We start from the raw sequence: 24,078 nt of genomic DNA, 5'->3' as shown, positions 1-24,078 counted from the left end.
GGCCTAACTGGGGGCGATCAGGCCGGCAGTGGGGGGAGCAGTTGGGGGCAAGCAGGCCAGCAGAGTGGTTAGGGGCGATCAGGCAGGCAGGCAGGTGAGCGGTTAGGAGCCAGCGGTCCCAGATTGTGAGAGGGATGTCCGACTGCCAGTTTAGGCCCAATTCCACAGGGGCCTAAACCGGCAGTTGGACATCTCCTGAGGTCCCAGATTGGAGAGGGTGCAGGCCGGGCTGAGGATACCCACCTCCCCCGTACACGAATTGTGCACTGGGCCACTAGTCTGGCTATAAAATAAAGACTCGGCTTGCAGGCTGTGGCGCTGTCTCTCCATTAGAGAAGGCAGTGTCCCACCCAGCCCCAGCTTTCTTCTCTTGTCTGTCTTTTCTTAATCCTTCACCACCCCCTCTCAGGCTCACTGTGCTGACGCGGAACAATCTCACTCATGTGAAATTAAAAAAACACACAAAGATCTCAAAGAATCAGAACCAAATGGTGGCTGCCAGACAAGTGTGGGGGAAATAGGTGAAGGTAGTCAAAAAGTACAATATTCCAGTTACAAGATAAATAAGTTCTGGGGATATAATGTACAGCATGATGACTATAGTTAATAAAACTATTGTATATTTGAAAGTTGCTAAGAGAGATCTTAAGTTCTCATCAAAAGAAAAAAAATGTATAACTATGTGAAAGTAATTATTTAATCAAATTTACTTTGGTAATAATCATTTTACTATATATATATGTAAAATCATATTGTACCTTTAAATGAATACAATGTTATATGTCAATTACACCTTAATAAAGCCAGGAAAAAATAAAAATGTTAACACTTGCATTGGTCTTTTCTGGCACAATCAAGCATGACTAACAACACATTGATTAAAATGTCTGCATAGAAATAGAAATAATATCAAAATAAAGGAGCAATCATCTGATTCTTCAAGTCAAATCATGGGATTTGTTTTACACCTACTCAATAAAGCTAGTCTCCAAGTTCAAATATTAAAAAAAAAAAGCAGCCCTGGCCCACTTGGCTCAGTGGATAGAGCGTCAGCCTGCAGATTGAAGGGTCCCAGGTTCGATTCCAGCCAAGGGCACATGCCTGGGTTGCAGGCTTGATCCCCAGTGGGGGGCATGCAGGGAGGCATCTAATCAATGATTCTCTCTCATCATTGATGTTTCTATCTCTCCCTTCTCCCTTCCTCTCTGAAATCAATAAGAAATATATTAAAAATAAAATAAATAAAATAAATAAATAAAAAGCAAAGTCCTATATTCGTACGGTAAAAGAACTCAGCATTTCTTAAACTACGATCACAAAATTATTTTCTTCATAAAATTTCTTTAACATTCTAACATACTAATGGTTTATGGGCAGACTTTGGGAAATGTTATTCTAAGACAAAATTTTACAGCTTTTCTACTTAATTTGGAAATTCTACTATTAGAGATTGAAAATATGAAACATGTTAGATTTTTATTTCTTTAATAATAACAACAAAGTTTGAGGTTGATTGCCCATTTGAAGTGTACTTTAAAAAAAACAACTAACAGGTTCAAGACTAAAAAGGTATAAAAGGTTATATAGTAAAGAGCTCCTCTCCTACTCCTATTCCTCAGCTGCTCATTTCCCTAACCATGGGTGCAATATATATTAGAGATTCTGCTTTCTTTTGAACAGTTGCACAGTATTTCACTCTAAGTACATACCAGGGGTCAGTGAACTATGGCCCATGGAACGATATTCAGCACAGCACACAGGTTATTTTTGTACAGCATACAAGCCAAGGATAGTTTTTACACTTTATAAGGGTTATAAAAAAGAAAAATGAAATGCAAGAGATTTTCAGTGACCCATAAAGCATAAAGTAAACATTACATATCCAAAGTTCAAAACCTTAAAAAACTTTTTTTTAAATTGATTTCAGAGGAGATAGAAACATCAATGATGAGAGAGAATCAGTGATCAGCTGCCTCTTGCATGCCCCCTACAGGGGTAGAACCCACAATCGGAGCATCTGCCTTGACATAGTTTTCAACCATGACCTCCTGGTTCATAGATTAAAGCACAATCACTGAGCAACAATGGCTTGGCCAAAAACATTTTAATGTTACTAAAAACTAGGCTGATAATGTAAATAGTTACTTCACCTTTAAGGTCAACCTTAAAAAGATATGTAATGTGTACAAAAATTTCCTAAAAATATTCCAAGAAAATATAAATGCCAGTACCAGTAATAAGTTTAAAATAAGACCTTATACTAGTATTTATTCAAACTAGATCACAACTCAATCTGCAATCAAAAGCTATAAAAAACAAAAACATACTTTTCATTTTTATTTAGCATAGTGCTAACCTAGTATGTGAATCCAAAAAATATTCATTTTTCAACCCCGAAAGAAAAACTTTGCTCTACTCTTCATTCAGAAATCCAAAAGAAAGTCAAACTAACCTGTGTTAAAAGGGTCTGCTGAGGTTGCTGCAACTGAAAAAAGAAAACACAAAAACAGGAAAGAAAAAAGAAAAGGATCAATCAAAATTGTCTCATACATGCTTTCTTCATTTAAGAAAAAATTCCTATCATATGGCTACTTCTAATTGAGAAATATGTAAAAAGTAACAGGTCATTAGGTACAAAGTTTCCTACAGATACTTCCAACAACTGCAGATCTGATATACTATAACTCACTCATTCAAAAAAAGTAAGAAATTCATCTTTTTTTATTTTATAAGAATAACACCCACAGAAAACATCCTTAAGTCCCTATTGGGGAAGATTTCTAATTATGTCATGTGTTAATTACCATGTTACAGAAATTATTCAGTAGAACAGGGGGGCCCTCGGGGGTGAGGACGACAGAGCCCAACGCGCAGGGACGCTTGCATGCACGACTCCGGAGGCCAGGTTCAGAGACACAGATCTAAGTTTATTGAGGAAGTACAGCCGTATATAAAGGGGTAAGCAGCCAATGCAATAGGGACATGCTTGCTATGTTATCCAATGGGCGTGAGGGTCGGGGCTAAGAGTAGGTGGCTCTTGGAGATTTGTCAGGCGGGCGTTGCCACTTCCTGGTGTGCCAAGGAAGCATGTATGCTGGAGTGTGCTCACAGCGTTGCTTCGGCCGCAGCACTGAGATAAATCTCTTGAGCTCTTCCCACATCTCCCCCTTCCCTTTTTATAAGCGCCTGCTGGATGTGGATAATCATAGCTTGCTGTGCATCTATTCTTTGGATCATGGAGTAAAAGCAACGAAACAAGCAGAATGCAAGGAGGCCTCCTGCTGCTAGGACGGCCCATACGAATGCGTTAGCAGGATTTAACCAGGAGGTTAGACGGCTGAGGGCATCACTTAAGAAACTAAACTCAATGGGTTTCACTCGGGTATTGTTGATTCTTAGGATTCCTCGCTGGAGCTGATAGGTGCTGTTTAGGAATGCCTGGCTGAAGGGACCTTTAAGGAGATTTGCTAATTTTTTGCGCTCCAAGGAGGCATTCCTCACTGGAATGGGCGTTAACACAGATGGCAGCGTATCTTATATCACATTGGGTGTGTGATATTTGCCATAAATTATCGAGGTCTTCTTGGATTAAATCTATTTGTTGTTGTAAATTGAGTAACGCTCCCCATATCTATTGGTTTATTGTTGCTTGTGTAACAAAGGCTTGGGCCGTGACCTCTGATAGGGAGTTTAGACTCTGTGCTGTCAATCCCTCCTGGGCTAGGGAAGTGATTCCTGTGGTCATACCTGCTACAGCGGCTAGTATGGCAGAGATTTTTAGTATCACTAGTCCTACAGCCCTTTTTTCTATTTTCTGGAATTCCTTATGGATTATTAGTTCAGCCAGCCCGTCCTAGTCGCTGACTTCTACTGGAACCCAGAGTAGCGAGGGGGTGTGCATGGCTAGAGCATAGGCATTCTTTGGATTCCAGCAATTAGATAGTACACAAGATTGCTGGGTACAAGTAAAAGCGCTACAATTGCTTTGTAAGAAGAAGAAGGGGGGGGGGGTGTCTCACACAGGGCCAGTAACTAAAACTATGAGTGGCATTGGGGTCGATTGCGATGTTGTTCTCCCATCTACTTGCCGGCTTTTTCCAGGTGCCATTATACAGGCGGGCCCCTTTTAGGCCAGTGAAGGCTCTTTGATCAATACACATGCATTGGGCCCACATAAATCCCACCGCCCGAATTGGGAGCGCAACCCTCGTATGGGGTCTCTTAGTGCAAATGGTGTCATTCCCTTTCTTAACCTTCTCCCCCAAATTCCCAGAGTGTCCCCCTGCGCGTCGGGTTGGTAGGCGCGGAGGCATTCTACCCAGGGGATGCTCATGGAAGGGAGGAGTACGGGGGGCGAATCCTCTGAGAGGAAAAGGTAAGGACAGAGGGGTACTGTGGAGGGGCTGGTGGAGACCCTGGTCCAGCTCAATAAGGCCAAGGGAAAGGTTTCATTAAATCCCAGCATAACCTCCTCTGTACAGAAGTGGATAGTACAGTAAAAGTCCCCGGTTTCATAAGGTGCTAGGTATATCCACCCTTGTCCCGGGGTAGTCCCATTATCTAGAGTCCACTTAAGGAGGTTAGGGCTACTGATATCAGCCCATACCGTCCCGTTCCATGGCAATGAGACCGGTTCTGCTCCGTCACAGGGTAAGCCCACAGAGCAGTTAGACACTCGGACGGCAGGGAATTGTAGGCTGTCGGCGCTGACAGGCATGAGCACCCCTGGATGAGGTATGGCCGCCCATACATGTTGTGCTCGCGCCTGAGAGTTCGCTGTTATGATGGCACACATTAATAGGAATAATGTCCCTGCCGACGGATTGCCTTCTGGTGCCATGCGTGCAGCTTGGTCCTGTAGATTCTTGATGTCTCCCCAGGTAATGTTGTGGGCCCGTCGGTGTCTTGGTCGTCTCCGCCGCCGGGGCTGGTTGTCCTCTATGGTCAGGTCCTCCCTTTCCTCTACCGGGGGTGATGGTGATGGTGGTCTATGGCTCATCGCTGGTGGTGCAGGGTTTGATGTTACGGGCAGGAATCCATACGGGGTTTTTCTCACCTTCTGGAAAAATACAAGTAAACCCTCACCCTTGGGTTAAGAGTGGGTCGGGGCCCTTCCAAGCCCTGGTTAGTGGATCTCTCCACTGGACCAAAAGGGAGAGGCGTTGGTATGTCTCTGAGACCTCCCTAATGTTTAAAAATGGGAGGAAGACCGTCGGGGGCAAAATGAAAATAATTGAGGGTTATGAGAGCCTGTAATAGTTGCTGTTGAGGTGTTAATCTTTGGTCTATCTTTTCCCCCCCTTTTTCTTTAGTAAGCTGGATTTTTAACTATTTTGTCTTTCTATTATGGCTTGCCCTTGTGGGTTGTATGGTATAAGCCTCGCTAGTGTAGCAGGGGCCGTTATCTGTTTTAATTTCCCAGGGGAAGCCTAATGTTAAAAATGCCCTGTTGAGGGTTGCTATTGCGTGGCGAGTCTTTTCACCTGTGTGAGCTTGAGCATACGTGGCCCCCGAGCAAGTGTCAATGATTACATGTACATATTTGAGCCTACCGAAGCTGGGAATATGGGTCACATCTGCTTGCCATAAGGCATTGGGTTGGAACCCCCGGGGGTTGACCCCTTGTGGTTGGAGGGGGCCTAAAGACAATAGGGGGCTGCAGGTTTTGCATGCCCGTATGAGATGCTTGCAGCCAGAGAGGGTTAAATGAGGAAATAGCTTGTGCAAGCTAGCTGCCTCTATCTCTGGATTGTTTTTCCTCTTGTCTACATGGCTGGAGCATTCCTGATAATTCCTCTCTGTTGCAGGAATCCACATGGTCTTGGAGTTATTTTCTGAAAATATACAAACGTATTCTTGACCAAAGGTTAATAAAGGAAACTTTACTTGGGGTTCTATTTATTTTTGCTTAAATGAATTTCCTTCAGCTTATTTTGACACCACGTATGTTTTTCATGGGTGTCTTGCTGTTAGCATTACAAATGAAAAAATCTTTCTAGATGTAAATTAGTTACAGGATATTTTTCCTTACATGGTATTTTTCCACTATCCCCCTTTTTTTGATTTGGTTATTAGGAGGCTTTTTGGAAAATTTATAAAGCAGTCTAGATAACTTTAAATTTTAATTTTTTGCACAAAAATATGACTGCTTTAGATTCATTGCATGTTAAGCAATTTTTCCATGAAATGAAAATTTTGCTTAATACTTCTTGAGTCAATTTTAATTAATCTGAAAAGTTGATTACTATTTTACTGTCAAATTTAATACTCTAACAACAATCTTAGTTTACACTGTAAATATTAGTGAAAAGGATTATTTTGTATCCTTGAGAAGGCCCTGAGGATTCCTGGTGTTAGGCTGGATTTAGATATAGGGTAGCTGCTGTTAGCCAAGTCTCTGTTTTCTGAGTACCGATCTCGGCTGGGCATGGGAATTGGGAAGCAGCCATGGGGGCAGGAGACCTCCCTCAGAAGGGGCGAGTGTTCAAGCCCCTGCATAATTGGGGGGGGGGGGTGAGGATCTGTGCCCCATCTCTGTTGGCCCCCAAGTTCTCTCCTGAGGCCCCTCTGCAACTGTGCCTGTCTTAGGTCGTTCCTCCCTGAGGAATCTTACCTATCTCTGGCTAACCAGCCATCCTCCGGGGCCAAGCAGGGTGATATGAGGTTCAGTTCTGTGCCCTTGGTAGCCTATGTCCCTATGGCCTCCACGCCTAGTAACTGCCTTGGGATCCCCTCGCCTGCTGGGGGGGCCCCGGCATTGATCATGGGGAACCCAAGTTTCTTTTCCAGAGAAGGCCCAGCTCATGCCATTGGGCAAGAGATAGATCCATGGTACCAGCCACTATAAGGCTTCAACCTCAGCATGAACAGAGAGCTCAGGCAACAGCTGTGGGCAACTGGAAGAGGGACCCCCTTGGCAAAAGGGCAAGAGAGGTTAATATAGAATGCTCAAGTGCCTTCCCAGGGAGCCCTCCACACAGTGGAAGGGATTAAATCCTTTCATGTCCTTATTAAATTGCTGCCAAACATTTAAAGAATTAGTTTGTAAGCTTGTTTGGAATAAATGTATAATATGCTGTTGTAAAATATTAAAAATTATTAATGAGCTTTTGTTATTTTAAATTATATCTTAAAATTCTACTGCTGTATTTCAAGAAATATTAAACAAAATAACTTGTTTTGCCCTTTCTTAGAGGCAAAAACCTAAAATATATATTTATTAACTTTTATTTGATAAAGCTTTCCATGTGATTTTAAGTATATTAAATTGGCTTTATTAAAAAATCCTTTAAGAAGAGAGAATAAACTTTTGAAAACATTTCAGGGCCCATGAAATGTCTCAAAGTATTCCTTGGTTATAGTTTTGAAATCTATTTTGAAGGACCATTAAATATATATGTGTATATATAATTTAAAGATTATATACTTTTATAATTATTAAGAGATATCAATTAAAACTGATCTTTGTATATAAAAATTTCGGTTGTGATTATAGAATTTATTCTCTTTTTTAATCAGACCAATGAGTAATATATTTTGAATTCTGAATTTTTCAGAGAAAGCACAAGACTTTCTAAAAAAATAAATTTCTATACTTTAGGCATTTAGTTACCACAATTATAATTTTTCCCAATTTAATTTAACTAGAACTTTAAACTCTTAGCTGGCAAGTTAAATATTCAGCATTTCTTTAGATTAATAAGAGCAGGTGCTTCCTTCCTTATGTAATTTTCAGTATATTGTATTAGTCTAATTTAGTATCGGAAGGGTTAAAGAGAAGAAAACAGGACAGAAAAATTTGTTTCGCTTAGTAGCAGCTTGCGGCCTTGAGTCCAGCATAGTTCAGATAAGTAAAAATTAACAAAGAACGAACTCTCCCTCCTCTCCCTGCCAACGGCCTTTTTCTTTTTTTTCTGCATTAACCATTTGGATTTTGGGGATATTATTGCAGATCCCGTGGCATTTGCTGCAGCTGTGGGGTTAACATTCACAGGAAAGAGTCCAGGGGTCTCTAGCCCTAAAGACGTCTTTGCTCTATCTCTCTGGCTACACATGGATTGATATATCCCCGTCCATGGATTATCATCGGTGTCCCCCACAAAAGGATTACTTGGGGGCTGCTGGGCAGTTAAACTTTTTGTTCGCTCTGCGAGGGGAGCGGGGGAGTGACTCTGGCAGGAAGCAACCTGGTGAGACTCCCCTGCTTTCGCCTCGCTAGAGGTTTTTTTCTGTCTCAGTTTGTTTTCCTTGAGCTTTGAGAAACTACTTTTGGCTTGTCAAAAACAGCCCAGGGATCTGCGGGGGCAGAGGGCTCTGGAGGGGAATAGGGAGGCAGAGGGTCTTCTGTTCCCCCGCCCGCACCGACGGTGGCGGAGAGAGCCTCCGGTATGGGAAGTGCAGGCTTGGGCAGGGCCCCGCTTAGGCAGGCTAAGATTGCTAAAATAGCAGGTGTGAGAGAAAGCGGACAAGTCTTTCCCTCATGGACTTCTGCTGATCTTATCCTCTGTAATGCTTTCTCCTATGCACTGGGATCCCAAATGGGGGCTTCTAGCAACCAAAGGGTTAAATGCTATTATGACATCCCAGAGCTTTTGTAGCTCCTTTTCTGTTACTTTTACTCGCCTACTCTGTAACAACGCATGAAGCACGCGAGCCTGAGGGGCTCGGGCTGAGGGGGGAAGGTTTCCCATCGTTACAGAGGGTCACTCACCCGTCCCGACGTGCCAGGGTCCCTGTTCGAGGTGCCAGATGGAACAGGGGGTCCCTCGGGGGTGAGGACGACGGAGCCCAACGCGCTGGGGCGCTTGCATGCACGACTCCGGAGACCAGGTTCAGAGACACAGATCTAAGTTTATTGAGGAAGTACAGCCGTATATAAAGGGGTAAGCAGCCAATGCAATAGGGACATGCTTGCTATGTTATCCAATGGGCGTGAGGGTCGGGGCTAAGAGTAGGTGGCTCTTGGAGATTTGTCAGGCGGGCGTTGCCACTTCCTGGTGTGCCAAGGAAGCAGGTATGCTGGAGTGTGCTCACAGCGTTGCTTCGGCCGCAGCACTGAGATAAATCTCTTGAGCTCTACCCACAATTTAGTATCATCAATATGCTACTTGTATCAAAATATCACTGGCTATCCAATTCATACATTTATACATATGCCCCTAAAATGAGAAGCACTCCTGATGGTCTGATTTGCCACTGCATGGGAATTATAAAAGACAACACAGTCTGACATAATTTTCCAGGAATAGCTAAGTATAGTATTACCAAAAAGTAGAAGGAATTGGTATAAAGGGGGAATTTCTATTTTTAAAGAATTACATTATTTTTTTTACTATATTTCTTTATGGATTTCAGAGAAGAAGGGAGAGGGAGAGAGATAGAAACATCAATGATGAGAGAATCATTGATCGGCTGCCTCCTGCACACCCCCTACTGGGGATCGAGCCCACAACTCAGGCATGTGCCCTTGGCCGGAATTGAACCTGGGACCCTTCAGTTTGCAGGCCGACGCACTATCCATTGAGCCAAACTGGCTAGGGCTAAAGGGGGAAATTTTAAAACTCTGGAATAGAAACTTGACTTAAGCTAGGCTAAAAGAACTTCATATATGAAGTTCTAATTCAAAGCACTCAGTTTACATGGAATCATCATGTATTATAGGTTAAATTTAGCAAATTATTATTTTTCTCTAAGTCAAAAATGAATGATATTCTGTTATCCTATATAATAAAAGGTTAATATGCAAATTGTCACCTTGAGAGTTTGACCAACCGGGAGTTCAACCACTCGCTATGACATGCGCTGACCACCAGGGGGCAGTGCAGAACAAAGGAAGGCCCCAGCTGGCAGCTGGGGGAAGGAAGACCCCGATCGCTGGCCAGGCCTAGGGACCCTACCCATACATGAATTTTGTGCACTAGGCCTCTAGTTCTTCAATAAGAAAATTTGTGGGGTATTTTTGCTTTTGTTTTTTAAAGAATACTCAATGACCTGGCTGAGTGGTTCAGTTGGTTGGAGTGTTATCCCATGCTCCAAAATGGTTGCAGATTCTATTCCTGGTTAGGGCACATGCTTGGGATTCAGGTCCAATACCTGGTTGGGACCCGTACAGGAGGCAATGAATAGATGTTTCTCAGATCAATGTTTCTCTCTCTCACTTGCTCTAAAAATCGATAAAAATATATCCTTGGGCGAGGATTAAAAAAATAATAAGAGCCTTTTTATTTTTTAGGGATCAGATAGGGAGAAAAGATAAATGTTCATTTTTGTTTACAAAGGTGTAATCTATTAAATTGTTGTAGTTAAAGATAGTTTAAGAGAGAAAAAAGTTCCTTATATCTATAAATAAGAACTTAGAGGTTTCAAACAAAAAGGCTATAAAAATTTTGTTTTTTCATCAGTTCATTCAGTCCCATCAAATTCTTTTTCTGTTTAATGTTTTTACTGATTTCAGAGAGGAAGGGAGAGAGATAGAAACATCATATGATGAATCATTAATTGGCTGCCTCCTGCACGTCCCCTACTGGGGAATGAGCCAGCTACCCGGGCACATGCCCTTAACTGGAATCGAACCCGGGACCCTTCAGTCCACAGGCCGATGTTCTATCCACTGAGCCAAACTGGCTAGAGCCCATCTAATTCTTGTTCTGTTTGATCTTGGGTTGGTGCTTTTATGAACCCATCAGCTTCTCCATTAGTTCTAGAAATCCCTACTCAGTCCAGTGGTATAATCCTAAAGTTATTTAAGCAATGTCATTAGAAGTATGTACTCCAAAGTGACTGTCATAATCCTCTCCACGAGTCTCTGAAACAGTTCTTTGTTGAAGATGAAGCACTTCAGCTGACTGCAAGAGCTTTCAGGAAAGCCTCAAAGTAAAACAGTAAGTAACCTTGCTGGCTTTATTAGAGGTCCAGATATCTCAGATATAGGCTTCTAAGTTAAGAAAACTTGGTTTTAAATTCATTCATCTGGACAGAAAAATTTTTTATTAAAAAAAAAAGTAATGCCGCCGAAACCTGTTTGGCTCAGTGGATAGAGCGTCGGCCTGCAGACTAAAAGGTCCGGGGTTCGATTCCGGTCAAGGGCATGTACCTGATTGATGTTTCTCTCTCATCGATGTTTCTAACTCTCTCTCTCCCTTCCTCTCTGTAAAAAATTAATAAAATATTTTTTTTTTTTAAAAGTAATGCCTTTTTAAAAAAAATATTTTTATTGATTTCAGAGAGGAAAGGAGAGATAGAAACATCAACGATGAGGGAATCATTGATCGGCTGCCTCCTGCACACCCCCTACTGGGGTTCGAGCCCGCAACCTGGGCATGTACTGTATGTGGCCCGACCAGGAATCGAACTGTGACCACCTAGTTTGATAGGTCAATGCTCAACCACTGAGCCACGCCAGCTGGACAGTAATGCCTTTTTTTCAGTCAAAATAATTTTGAGTTTTGGCATTTTCATATGGTTCAACCTAAAACATAATCTTTAGTAATATATTTCATTAACAGTACTGAAATAAGTCTAAGGGTGTTTTGAAAACAAGATAGCCAACTTTAACATCAAGCTCTTGTCAATTTTTAGAAGTTTAAAGCAATTATTTGTGGTATATTGTAATCTTCAGAGAAAATGCAATGCTCCTGAAACTCCAAAGGACTTAAGCCAAGGATGAAATTGGGGCATGGATCTAGCAATGAGAGTTTACAGACTGAGAAGCCTGTTTCTCCACAGTGTCTTTGGATCCAAGTTTTTGGTCCCTCCCCCTCTCTTGTATCCTCATTTTCTTTCCTGAAGCTTAAAGGCACTGAAAAGGAATGAAGACTACCTCTTAACCCTGGCAAAGTCTAGAATGGGTGCTTAGTCTAGAACATATCTAGATTTCTGCAGGGAAAATGCTTTTCCTTGACAAGCTTCTTTCTTAGCTCTCCCTACATCACAGATATGAGACCTTGAGAAACACAATTAGAGTATAAGCCTAGGGAAAAGGGACCAAAGAAACTTGCTTTTAGTCAGGAGTTTTCAAATTGGGAGTAGGGTGGGAACTACAAGAGTAGGTTTCTTCCCATTTTCAACAGCTCTATTTTAGTATTTTGTGTATTGGTTTCAGTGTACAATATCATTGGGAAGAAAGGGAGAGGTTGTGTTGTTTTAAAAAGTAAAGGCTGAAAGCCAGTGTCTATCTAGGGTTTAGGTTTCATATGGGAAAAAACTTTTCATTTTCACATGTAACCTAGTACAGCACAGTAGGACTAGAGGCTCCAGTCAGGAGTATTGGGGACTCAGAAACAGAGTAATTCTTTCTAGATTACCTCTGCATGCTTTCTTAGAAACTAGTTAAAGATTTGGGTTTTCAGGACCTCTCTCCTACCTTGCTTTTCCTTGAAGACATTCCTTTTTCACATACCCCAAAAGAATTCAAATCACACATTAAGGTAGCTGACAGGAAATAAATTGTATATGAATTAAATTTGAAAAAAACACTTTTTAAAAACCAGTTTTTAACATGAAAGATGTAAACTAACCTGTTGTTGCACACTATACAAGGCCTGCTGAGGTTGTGAATATTGCTGGGGGGAAAAGATTTTTTAAAGAAAAATATGCATATTAGTTTTATTCATTATAAAAAAGCAATATAAACACAAGCATATAAATATATAAGCAGAATTATACTAAAATTTTCTGGAACAGCTCAATGTCATCCAAAATAAACAAAATAGTGATTATACTCTGGGATCCAACAAGAACTGAATTTTGTTCAAATAATTAAGATCTCTGAACACCCAATTTAAGAGTTTGTCTATGCAACTTTACTCCAATGTCCTAGGCATATGCAATTTTTATCTCCAGAAAAAACAAAGCATAATAAGAACCCACAACCGTTCATTCTTTAAAAAGTGAAGGTGCCTACCCTTGTTACACAGATTTGATAGTTATCTATGTCACATATCAAAACCTATTAGAGATTCACCTGTTGCAATGCAGCTGCTGCAGCTGCGGCTTGTTGCTGCAATGCTGCAGTTTGAGTTAACTGATAGTTTGCTGGGGTTTGCGTGGTAAGGCCTGCTGCCGCCAATGCAGTTTGCTGTGTATAAATGGTAGGAGATGCTCCAAGGAGTGATGGCTGCTGAACACCCAATGCAGCTAAAATGAGATTAAAAGGGGTGGGGGGAAGGGATCAAGATTATTTGGGTCCTTTCCAGGAATTTTCCATGACAGTTATGCATTATGGTCTGCCATGGTTTAATAAAAACACAGAGAAAAATTTTCAGTAATGCTTGTTGAATTTAACTGATTAATGTACCATACCAGATCCCAATGACTTTATATTAAATGTTCATGTAATGATAGATATAAGAAAACATTTATCTACAAAATTAAACTACAGAATGAACCTAACCAACCTTACCTAAACCAAGAGGCTAAAAGTACTCACAAAAAGTATTTTTTAAAAAACAAAAACCATATTGCTTGGAGGAGAGAGGGGGGAAGTATTTTAGGAAGAGCAAAAAAAAATTATTTTACAATAAAATTCCTGTTTTATCTTGAAGCAGATGATAATAATTTATTAAGGGCAATGTTGCTGAAAGTGATCCATCCATAATACTTCCTATTGGACAGAATATTCACTTACCTTTACTTTGCATTAAAAAAATGTAAAACTGAAAACAGACAAAAGCAACACTTTAAAAGCACAAACATTTTTAATTATAGTGCACTACTGTACTGAGCAATGAGAGCTAAAATTAACCACATAGTGACTAAAAATGATTATTTACATAAGTCAAATAATTGGGTGGAGGGCTCATAATGACAAGTTTAGGTACTTAATGTTTAACGGATGCTTAGACAGGGCTAAAAGTTGAAGAGAACACAAGAAAGATTTTTCTTAATGCTTTTATGCAATTCCATTAAATGCAAAAAAGCAATCTATTAAAAATTACAGTCTAGCACTGCACTTCACCAAACTGTATCTCCTGAAACAATAACTAGCTTGCCAGGACATTAAAGTTTGACAAAAAGGGGTCCAAGTTTTAAAAAATATAAGAAACAGTGGCCCTGCCCTGGCCAGTTTTGTTCAGTGGATAGAGCATTGGCCCTCGGACTGAAGGGTCCCAGGTTCGATTCCGGCCAACAGCACATGCCCAGGTTGTGGGCTTGATCCCCAGTAGGGGGCATACAGGAGGCAGTTGATCAATGATTCTCTCACATCATTGATGTTTCTCCGCCCCGCCTCCACCCCCTCTTCATTGATGTTTCTATCTCTCTCTCCCTCTCCCTTCCTCTCCGAAATCAATAAAAAGATATATTTTTAAAAAAGAAAAGAAAATGAAAACAGTGGCCCTGGCTGGTTTGGCTTGGTGGATAGGGTGTCGGCCTGTGTACTGAAGGGTCCCGGGTTTGATTCCGGTCAAGGGCACATGCCCGGGGTTGTGGGGCTTGATCCCCGGTGAGGGGCGTGCAAGGGGCGGCCAATCAATAATTCTCTCTCATCATTGATGTTTCTATGTCTTTCCCTCTCCCTATCTCTCTGAAATCAATAAAAAGATGTTGCCCTGACTGGTTTGGCTCAGTGGATAGAGCGTTGGCCTGCAGACTGAAAGGTCCCAGGTTCGATTCCGGTCAAGGGCATGTACCTTGGTTGTGGGCACATCCCCAGTAGGGGGTGTGCAGGAGGCAGCTGATCGATGTTTCTCTCTCATTGATGCTTCTAACTCTCTATCCCTCTCCCTTCCTCTCTGTAAAAAATCAATAAAATATACTTTTAAAATATATATAATAAAATAAAAACATATTGAAATATGTTAAAAAACAAACAGTAAATTAAGCACATAATTTTACTTCAGAATTTCTTAGAACCTTTAATATGCCACCAAAAATTATGAATCTCAAAGACATTACCATAAAAGCAGTATTTGCTCATGAAACACTCCCTTTTCCATCTTGCTTGCATCAAGAATACCTTGAAAAATTGCTGCTCAGCAGCTATTAGTTAATAATCCTATAGAAAGAATAATATTATTTTTTATAGGAACAGAATAGAGAACACTAATGAACTAACTAAAGTACCTACTCTACAATATCCCAGAAAATCTTTAGGAGTGTGATATTCACCATCCATCAGTTGTTTAAGAGTACAGAGTAGAGAGAGAAACCAAGATGGCGACATAGGTAAACACCGGAAATTGCTGCCTCCCACAACAAATTCAAAAATACAACTAAAAGACAAAACGGACATCATCCAGAACCACAGGAAGGCTGGCTGAGTGGAAATTCTACAACTAGAAGGAAAGAGAAAAGCACACTGAGACTCAGAGGAGCTGCGGAAGTGCAGAGGTACGGAGGCGCACGCGGCAAGGGCTGGCACCTGAGGAGGTGGCTGTCTTTTTGAATCGGGAGGGAGTCACAAGCCCCCGACTGCTCTGAACTCCAGTTCCGGGAAGTCTCTGGGGACCCAGGACTCATACAGGAAGAGACTGGACTGTCTGGCAGCGGGCAGAACTCGGAACTCGAGGGCGGCTTTCTCTCGGGGGGTGCTTGCAGCGATTACCAGGACACTGAGACCCGGGGCCCCTTAGGGCAGGGCTGAGGATCAGCCATAGCTGCTTGCTCTGCCCTGTTGATTCCCTGAGACCCCGCCCCACCCAAGCTGCAGCAGAGGCTTTTGCATATGAATGGCCTGGCCCTTTGCAATCTGAAAATTACCTAACAAACTGCAGCTGTGCCAGACAGACCCAGAACTTCCAAGAGAAGGCCCAAGGCCCCACAGCAGCTTGCATTGCTTCACAGCTGGGCCTCATTTGGGCACCTCCAAACCCCAAACAAAAGAAGGGGAATCTGCAGATCTCTTCGTAGCTCCTGCTGGGTATCCTCAGGCAGAGGCTAAATTAACACCTCCTTAGAGATCCAAGAGCCAGTGTACCCAGTGGTCAGAGTGAGACCATCCAATTACAACACCTCAGATCCATAAGGGACACACTCAGGGGGCAGACTCAGTGAGCACCAAAGCCCCACTGAAGCAAGTCTTGCCTCAGAAGGGTGTCTTCAGCACAGAAGTTCTCCCACCGTAGACACAGCTGACTCTCACAGCCAATTGGCCTGGAGGTCAATTCCTCCCAGTGATACCTACAACAATCAAGGCTTAACTACAACAAGACTGTGCACAAAGCCCACAAAGGGGTGCACCAAGAGTGTCTACCTCAGGTAATTGGGGAGGCTGAGCCACTGGGCCTTATAGGACACCTAGCACACAAAACCACTCTACCAACACAGGGAAGCATAAAAAATGCAGAGACAAAGAAACAGGTCACAAATAACAGAAATGGAGGAAAGCAAACTACTGAATATGGAGTTCAAAACCACACTTTTAAGGTTTTTCAAGAACTTTCTAGAAACCACCGATAAATGTAGTGAGACCCTCAAGAAATCTAGTGAGACCCTCCAGGTTATGAGAAAGGACCAACTAGAAATTAAGCATACACTGACTGAAATAAAGGATATTATGCAGAGTTCCAACAGCAGACTAGAGGATCGCAAGAATCAAGTCAAAGATTTGAAATACGAAGAAGCAAAAAACACTCAACCGGAAAAGCAAAATGAAAAAAGAATCCAAAAATACGAAGATAGTGTAAGGAGCCTCTGGGACAGCTTCAAGCGAACCAACATCCGAATTATAGGGGTGCCAGAAGAAGAGAGAGAGCAAGATATTGAAAACCTATTTGAAGAAATGACAGAAAACGTCCCCTACCTGGTGAAAGAAATAGATTTACAAGTCCAGGAAGCGCAGAGAACCCCAAACAAAAGGAATCCAAGAGGACCACACCAAGACACATCATAATTAAAATGCCAAGAGCAAAAGACAAAGAGAGAATCTTAAAAGCAGCAAGAGAAAGACAGTCAATTACCTACAAGGGAGTACCCATACGACTGTCAGCTGATTTCTCAACAGAAACTTTGCAGGGCAAAAGGAAGTGGCAAGAAATATTCAAAGTGATGAATGCCAAGAACCTACAACCAAGATTACTTTATCCAGCAAAGCTATCATTCAGAATTGAAGGTCAGATAAAGAGCTTCACAGATAAGGAAAAGCTAAAGGAGTTCATCACCACCAAACCAGTATTATATGAAATGCTGAAAGGTATCCTTTAAGAAGAGGAAGAAGAAGAAAAATGGAAAGATACAAATTATGAACAACAAATACACATCTATCAACAAGTGAATCTAAAAATCAAGTGAATAAATAATCTGATGAACAGAATAAACTGGTGATTATAATAGAATCAGGGGCATTGAAAGGGAGTGGACTGACTATTCTTAGGGGGGGAAGGGGTGTGGGGGATGCGGGAAGAGACTGGACAAAAATCGTGCACCTATGGATGAGGACAGTGGGGGGGTGGGGGCGGAGAATGGGGTGGGAACCGAGTGGAGGGGAGCTATGGGGGGAAAAAAGAGGAACAACTGTAATAATCTGAACAATAAAGATTTAATTAAAAGAGTACAGCGTAATTTTACTTAAAAATAAAACAAGCTGGGATGGCATGGCTCAGTGGTTGAGCCTTGGCCTATGAACCAGGAGGTCACTGGTTCAATTCCTGGCCAGGGCACATGCCCAGGTTGTGGGCTCGATCCCCAGTAGGAGGTGTGCAGGAGGCAGCCAATCAATGATTCTCTCTCATTGATGTTTCTATCTCTCACTTTCTCCCTTCCTCTCTGAAATCAATATAAATATTTAAAAATAAAAATAAATAAATAAAAATGAAACAAACCAACAACGAAGGCAAAAACAGAAAACAAACAAGTCCCAGAAATCATGTTTGGGATTCTGGGAAATCACAAATTATTCCCTACAAAAACACTGTTCACAATTTAAAAAGGAGGAAAAAAAAGGAGATCCTAAGGTGGGGGGAAAACCTTCTAAATATCCTATATACATAGTATTAAATCCTTACCATATTAATCTTTAAAAATACATATATTTTGCCCTAACCGGTTTGGCTCAGTGGATAGAGCATCGGCCTGCGGACTCAAGGGTCCCAGGTTCGATTCCAGTCAAGGGCATGTACCTTGGTTGTGGGCACATCCCCAGTGGGGCGTGTGCAGGAGGCAGCTGATCGATGTTTCTCTCTCATCAATGTTTCTAACTTTCTATCCCTCTCCCTTCCTCTCTGTAAAAAATCAATAAAATATATTTAAAAAATAAAAATACATATATTTTATTGATCTCAAAGAGAGGAAGGGAAACGAAGAGAAAGATAGAAACATCAATAATGAGAATCATTGGTCAGCAACCTCTTGCACACCCCATAGAGGGGATAGAGCCCACATCCGGGAATTCAACCGTGGCCTCCTGGTTCAAAGATAGATGCTCAACCACTGAGCAACACTGGCAGGCTACCCCATTAATCTTTCCTCTTTTACATTTAAGGTAAGTCAGATGTCATAGATGGGCAGAAAGAAGAAACCAGGACTAACTAAATGTATTTAAACAGAAAGAAGTGGGGAACATCTTAACACCAATGTCCGTTCAAAATGAGGTTAATTGCAATGAGAACAGAGAAAAATGTACTGAAATCTAAAGCACAGATTCTAACTAGTGTATCCTGTTAACCTTCTGAACTTGTATGCAAAATTTCAGTTCAGAAATTCGTTTTCATCAGATTTTCAAAAAAGGTTTTAAGAACCCCTGTTCTAGGATAATAGAAGCAAAATTCTCATGTAAACACAAAACAGGGAAAGATTCTAGGAAAAGTTATTACTATTTAAAATTATAAGCACCTCCTTCACCCACCTGAGCTCTGACCTTAGATCTGCTCTGTTGCACTCTGCTGGTACCAATTTCCACAACTTTGGAAAGTACTGATAATTGCCACAGAAAAAGGACTCAGAGCCAGAAAGTCTATTTTTTTCCTACAGCTTTTCTAGGTGTTCTGGACTCACTCTTGTGTATATCTGAGAAATTATTCTTGCATATTTGCATACAGCTTTCTTTAGTCTTATTAATTATTATAATCAAATTCTCAAGATAATTCTGTAATTTGCAAAGCACAAAGTTATTAACCTCTGATTTAATCTTTCTGTCTATATAAGTGGCTAAACACTTGTCAGCAAGAGAACTTTTCCAATTATCCATATTGGAAAGTCTGTTCATTTATCTGATTCAGTATGATTGTTGAAGGTCTCATGACCCACCTGAAACAAACATGCTTATCATTATATATCAATACTTCTACAAACTTATGAAATGAGCCCTAAATGACCACAGGCTACTAGGTAAATATGTAAATTTAAGAGCTGTTTTGTTATATGTTCAAGGACAAATGTAAAATACATTATTTTCTAAAATGTAAAATCAGTTTCATATGACTGAAATGTTCATGTTATAACATACTAGTAGCTATTATATACTGAATAAACTGACTATTTAAACCCAAAAGAGCCTCCATGTGTTTGAATGTTTTTGGTTGTTTTTACTGCAGTTGATTTCTAATTTCATTCCATTGTGAAACAATGAATGGGTTACCAATGAGATCAAGAAAGAAATCAAAAACTTCATGGAAACAAATGAAGATGAACACACAACAACCCAAAATCTCTGGGACACAGCAAAAGCAGTCCTGAGAGGTAAGTTCATAGCACTACAGGCCTACCTCAAAAAAAAAAACACAAGAAAAATCAACAATAAACTATGTAACCCTACAACTTAAAGAACTAGAAAGAGAACAACAAGAAAAGCCCAGAGTAAGTAGAAGGAAGGAAATAAAGATTAGAGCAGAAATAAATGATAGGGGCTAAAAAAACAATACAAAAAAAAATCAATGAAACCAAGACCTTGTTCTTTGAAAGGATAAAAAAAATTGATGAACTGTTAGCCAGACTTATCAAGAAACAAAGAGAGAGGACCCAAATAAATAAAATCAGAAATGAAAGTGGAGAAGTAACCACTGACACCACAGAAATACAAAGGATTGTAAGGAAATACTATGAACTACTATATGCCAACAAGCTGGACAATGTGGATGAAATGGACAAATTCTTATTATACCATGGAATACTGTGCACTAGTAAAAAAGAAGAATCTCTTATCCTTTCGGACAGCATAGAGGGACCTGGAGAGTATCATGCTAAGTGAAATAAGTCAGTCAGAGAAAGACAAGTATCACATGATCTCACTCGTATGTGGAATCTAAGTTATAAAATAAATTGATGAATGGAGTGGATCCAGAGACATGAAAGCATGGAACAGAATGCGGAAACTCCGTAGGCGGGGTGGAATCAACCAAGGACCTTGTATGCATATATGCATGGCCCATGAACACAGACAATGGGGCAGGCTGGAGAGGGTCCATAAATAATTTCCTACAGCACAAATACAAGCTATGCTTACACAAATCCCATTATTTACATATGAACCCTTTGGTGTCTTCTTTGTTCAGTCTTAAAATAAAAATAAAAGATAATAATATACATTTAGGTAATTACAATACAAATGTTAAGAACTACAGACAGTAGAATTCCACCATAACAGCTACTGTACTTAAATAATACAGATATGAATTTAAAACAAATCACATGTAGAAAAAGTCAGGTAAAAACATGCTCAGTTTACCAAAATATCAGTACACAGTACTTGCTTCTGGACACACAGTAGTTGCTAATAGGTCCTATTTCATGAAAACTAAGTCAATACTATTATCTAACATAGAGGAGAAATACTTGAATCTGAAATATAATTTATAACTATATTTCATATTATTTTCAGTTGCCTACAGAAGTAATTATTGATCATTTATTCCCCTCAAATCAAGAGTAATTAAAATAAAAACCCTTAAAGAACCCATTCCTTTAAGGAGAAAGGTCACCCACATAACTAGCCATGTCTATCAAATTTTAGAATACCCAAATTAGAAGATCAGTGTCTCTGTAATTGACCTCAAATTACAAAATAAATATTTTAAGTAAGTAAAATGCAGCAAAGAACGAGCAGCTTGGAAGTTTTATAGTTTTTCAAATGTTAAGCTGACTGACCTGATTTAATTATCAGATATATCATAAATAAAAATATATTCAAATTAACAGAATAAGCTGCAACGTTTCTGGATACTCAAAGAAACTCAAGTTTTCATTATGTAGAATCTTATTTAAAATTCAAACCACAAGTCAAGAAATAGTAAAAAAATTCTTCCTAAGAGCAACGGGAAGAACCTTATTGAAACAAAATTTTCAATGACTTTCTTTATTTTGAACATGTAAATATTCATTTGCTCCTTTTATACATTTTTTTTTGCTTGCTAAATTCTTTCAAGTTGGTTTTTTTACTTTCAATTCAAACAACTAAAAACCAGTCATGTATTCATAAAGTATGAATTTTTCATTTATTTTCAAGCACAGGGTTTCCAGTAGGAGACGTGCAGGAGGCAGCCAATCAATGATGTTCCTCTCTCTCATTGATATTTCTCTCTCTAAAAATCAATAAAAACATATATTTTTTTTAAAAAAAGTACAGTTGGGGGGGGGGTTAGAGAGCAACCAAAGGACTTGTATGCATGTATATTAGCATAACCAATGGACACAGACACTGGGGCAGTGGGGGCCTGCCCGGTAGGAATGGCTTGGGGGAGGGGGGTGTCAAATGGGGGGAAAAAGGAGACATCTGTAAAATTTTAGACAATAAAAAAAATAAGAAAATAACCATTAAAAAAAAGTACAGTTGAGCCCTCAGCACACTGCAGCCACTTATATGTGGATTTTTTTCAATAAATATGTACAATACTCTAAGTGTATTTTCTCTTATACTTCTTATACTCTCAATAACATTTTCTTTTCTCTAGCTTACTTTAATGTAAGAAGTATTGTATATAATACACGCAACATACAAAATGTGTTGATCAACGGTTGGTGTTATCAGTAAGGCTTCCAGTCAACAGCAGGCTACTACTATTAGTAAAGTTTAAGTTTTGGGGGGAGTCAAAAGTAGTACAGGAAATGCCGAAACCAGTTTGGCTCAGTGGATAGAGCGTCAGCCTGCGGACTGAAAGGTCCCAGGTTCGATTCCGGTCAAGGGCATGTACCTGGGTTGCGGGCACTTCCCCAGGAGATGTGCAGGAGGCAGCTGATCGATGTTTCTCTCTCATGGATGTTTCTAACTATCTCTCTCCCTTCCTCTCTGTAAAAAATCAATAAAATATATTAAAAAAAAAAAAAAGTAGTACAGGAAATAGTAAATTTCCTAGGATGGTTCTATACACCTAACCATCCCCCTTGTTCAAAGGTTAACTGTAGGACTTCTGAGTACTTCTGAGCCTGCATGCTTCTGGCGCCTTAACATGCCAAAAGATTCTGGTAACCTCTAATGAATGAGTGGCTGCTAACCTCTAACATAACTAAATCAATTAGGTCAATCAACTTCAAGTTTTTAAAACTATAAAACTTCCAAACTGCTGTGTAGAACAGGTTTCTGGTGTGTGGGGTTTTTTTTTTGTTTTTTTTTTGCGAGTTAACCCATGAATTTTTTAAGAGCTTCACAGACAAAATGAAAAGATACCTCATGTGCACACATATTGCAGTGTCATGCGTAGCCTGACTCAGTTATGCCGCGCTGCCCACCCCCCGCCCCCATTCCCGGCGCGTGTGTGCAGGAGGCTGACCTGGCTGAGACACCGCAGTGGCTGTAAACTGAGTGGCCCATGGCGGATTCTTCTGTCCTCCAAACTGAGCCATGACGAGAGCCGGGGGGAAACCTTCGCCCGCTTGTCTTCTATAGCAGCGATCTGTTAAGAAAGGATCGGCATTTTCAAGTTCAACCAAACTACAAGGATCACACAAGAAATGCTGACTTTGTCAAGGGCATCCTCACGGTTCCACGTACAAACTACAAGGGGCAGGTGAAGGTCCGATATGCGGCAAAAAAAAAAAAAAATGTTCACATCAAGGTAGTTCATCAAAAGTATCCAACCTTGATCCACGGCATCAGGGGCAGACTTACAAGAAAGGCGCTTCTTGCTGCGGCTACAAACTGTCACATTGAAACACAAGGCCATCTGCCGCTCTCTCCCCGGTCCTTACCAGTAAGAAGCGCACAGCTTCATATTCAAAGGAAATAAATACAGGAGAGCCTGCATGCTTCCTTTGGCAAGGAGTCGGGGGTTCAAAGGGGTGATAGCAATAACGGAAATTGGGAAGGCACCGAGTAAAAGTACCCAAGAATAAAATTTAAATAACGAACATCTCCATGCTTTCTCCAATAGGTAAGAAATTAGGGATCCCTGTTCTCTCCCCTCCCTCGAGGGAAAAGACAGTTGAAATAACGGATGCCCTTTACAGAAGCATCGCGAAGATCCCCCCCCCGCCCCCCCCGCCCCATACAAGCCAGAAAAGGCGCAGATCGCAGCCCGCGCACCCTCTCCGCCTTCTCCCGCGACTCGCAGGAGCCAGAGCTCTGCCATCCATCTTCCTCCCCGGCTCCAGCTCCTCCCGGGCTTCAGACCAGGGAAGGCGGAACCCTGCGTCCCGGGAGACGGGCGAAGGACCCGCAGAGGAACAGAGAGCCCCGGTCCCCCGCATCCCCGGGCCGCTCGAAGGAAGGCTTCATCTCCCCCCACCCACAGCGCCCCGAGGGGTCCCAACGCTCCGGCCCCGAGACCAGGCGCTCAAACCGCCCCGGCTCGAGCGCGAGGGATGGAGGCCGGCCATCCCGTGGACCAGACCGAGGCGGAGGAGCGCAGGGGGGGGCCTCTCCGGGGCCACGGGGAAAAGCCTGGGTGGGGGAAGGGCCGGCCGCGCGGGGCCTGCTCCGACCCGCACAAAAGGGACCGCGTCCCTCCCGCCCCAGCCTCACGAGAACCCTACCGTCGTCAGCCTGCGGGCGCCGTGCGACCAAAACGGGCGCTCACGGCCCTTCCGCGGGCCGATGGGACTGAGAACCCGGGCTCCGCGGCACCGCTTCCCACGAGAGGACCAGACCTTCACCTGAATCGGGTCCCGGCTAACACCGAAGCCATTTCAAACCCGTCAGCCTCTGGCGCATGCGCAAACTCCCCCTCTTCCTCCACGCCTCTCCCTCCTACCCATCTCTCCGCGGGACGGCGCCGG

General features: G+C 41.6%; 1 protein-coding gene across 6 annotated transcripts in view; it reads right to left on the bottom strand.

The window, feature by feature from the left end:
* The window catches only part of CCAR1 (cell division cycle and apoptosis regulator 1), a 63,239-nt gene extending 39,209 nt beyond the window's left edge, over positions 1-24,030 (bottom strand). Inside the window, exons 1-7 of one of the 6 annotated variants that reach the window (XM_023746387.1) lie at positions 23,836-24,030; positions 22,635-22,757; positions 12,962-13,134; positions 12,516-12,560; positions 8,711-8,845; positions 4,607-5,059; positions 2,453-2,485 (exon numbers count right to left, since the gene is read on the bottom strand). In XM_023746387.1, coding sequence (XP_023602155.1) covers positions 2,453-2,485; positions 4,607-5,059; positions 8,711-8,845; positions 12,516-12,560; positions 12,962-13,134; positions 22,635-22,707 — 912 coding nt within the window. In that variant the 5' untranslated portion in view covers positions 22,708-22,757; positions 23,836-24,030. The remainder of the gene's footprint in view (positions 1-2,452; positions 2,486-4,606; positions 5,060-8,710; positions 8,846-12,515; positions 12,561-12,961; positions 13,135-22,634; positions 22,758-23,835) is intronic. The other 5 variants (XM_023746386.1, XM_014447517.2, XM_014447518.2 and 2 more) reach the window with 5 other exon arrangements.
* Positions 24,031-24,078: the final 48 nt, after the last annotated feature.

Source organism: Myotis lucifugus, unplaced genomic scaffold, assembly GCF_000147115.1.
Source record: "Myotis lucifugus unplaced genomic scaffold, Myoluc2.0 scaffold_671, whole genome shotgun sequence".
NCBI classification, from domain to species: Eukaryota; Metazoa; Chordata; class Mammalia; order Chiroptera; family Vespertilionidae; genus Myotis; species Myotis lucifugus.
The sequence above is the reverse complement of the archived record's forward strand: the minus strand, read 5'-3'. Positions and strand labels throughout refer to the sequence as shown.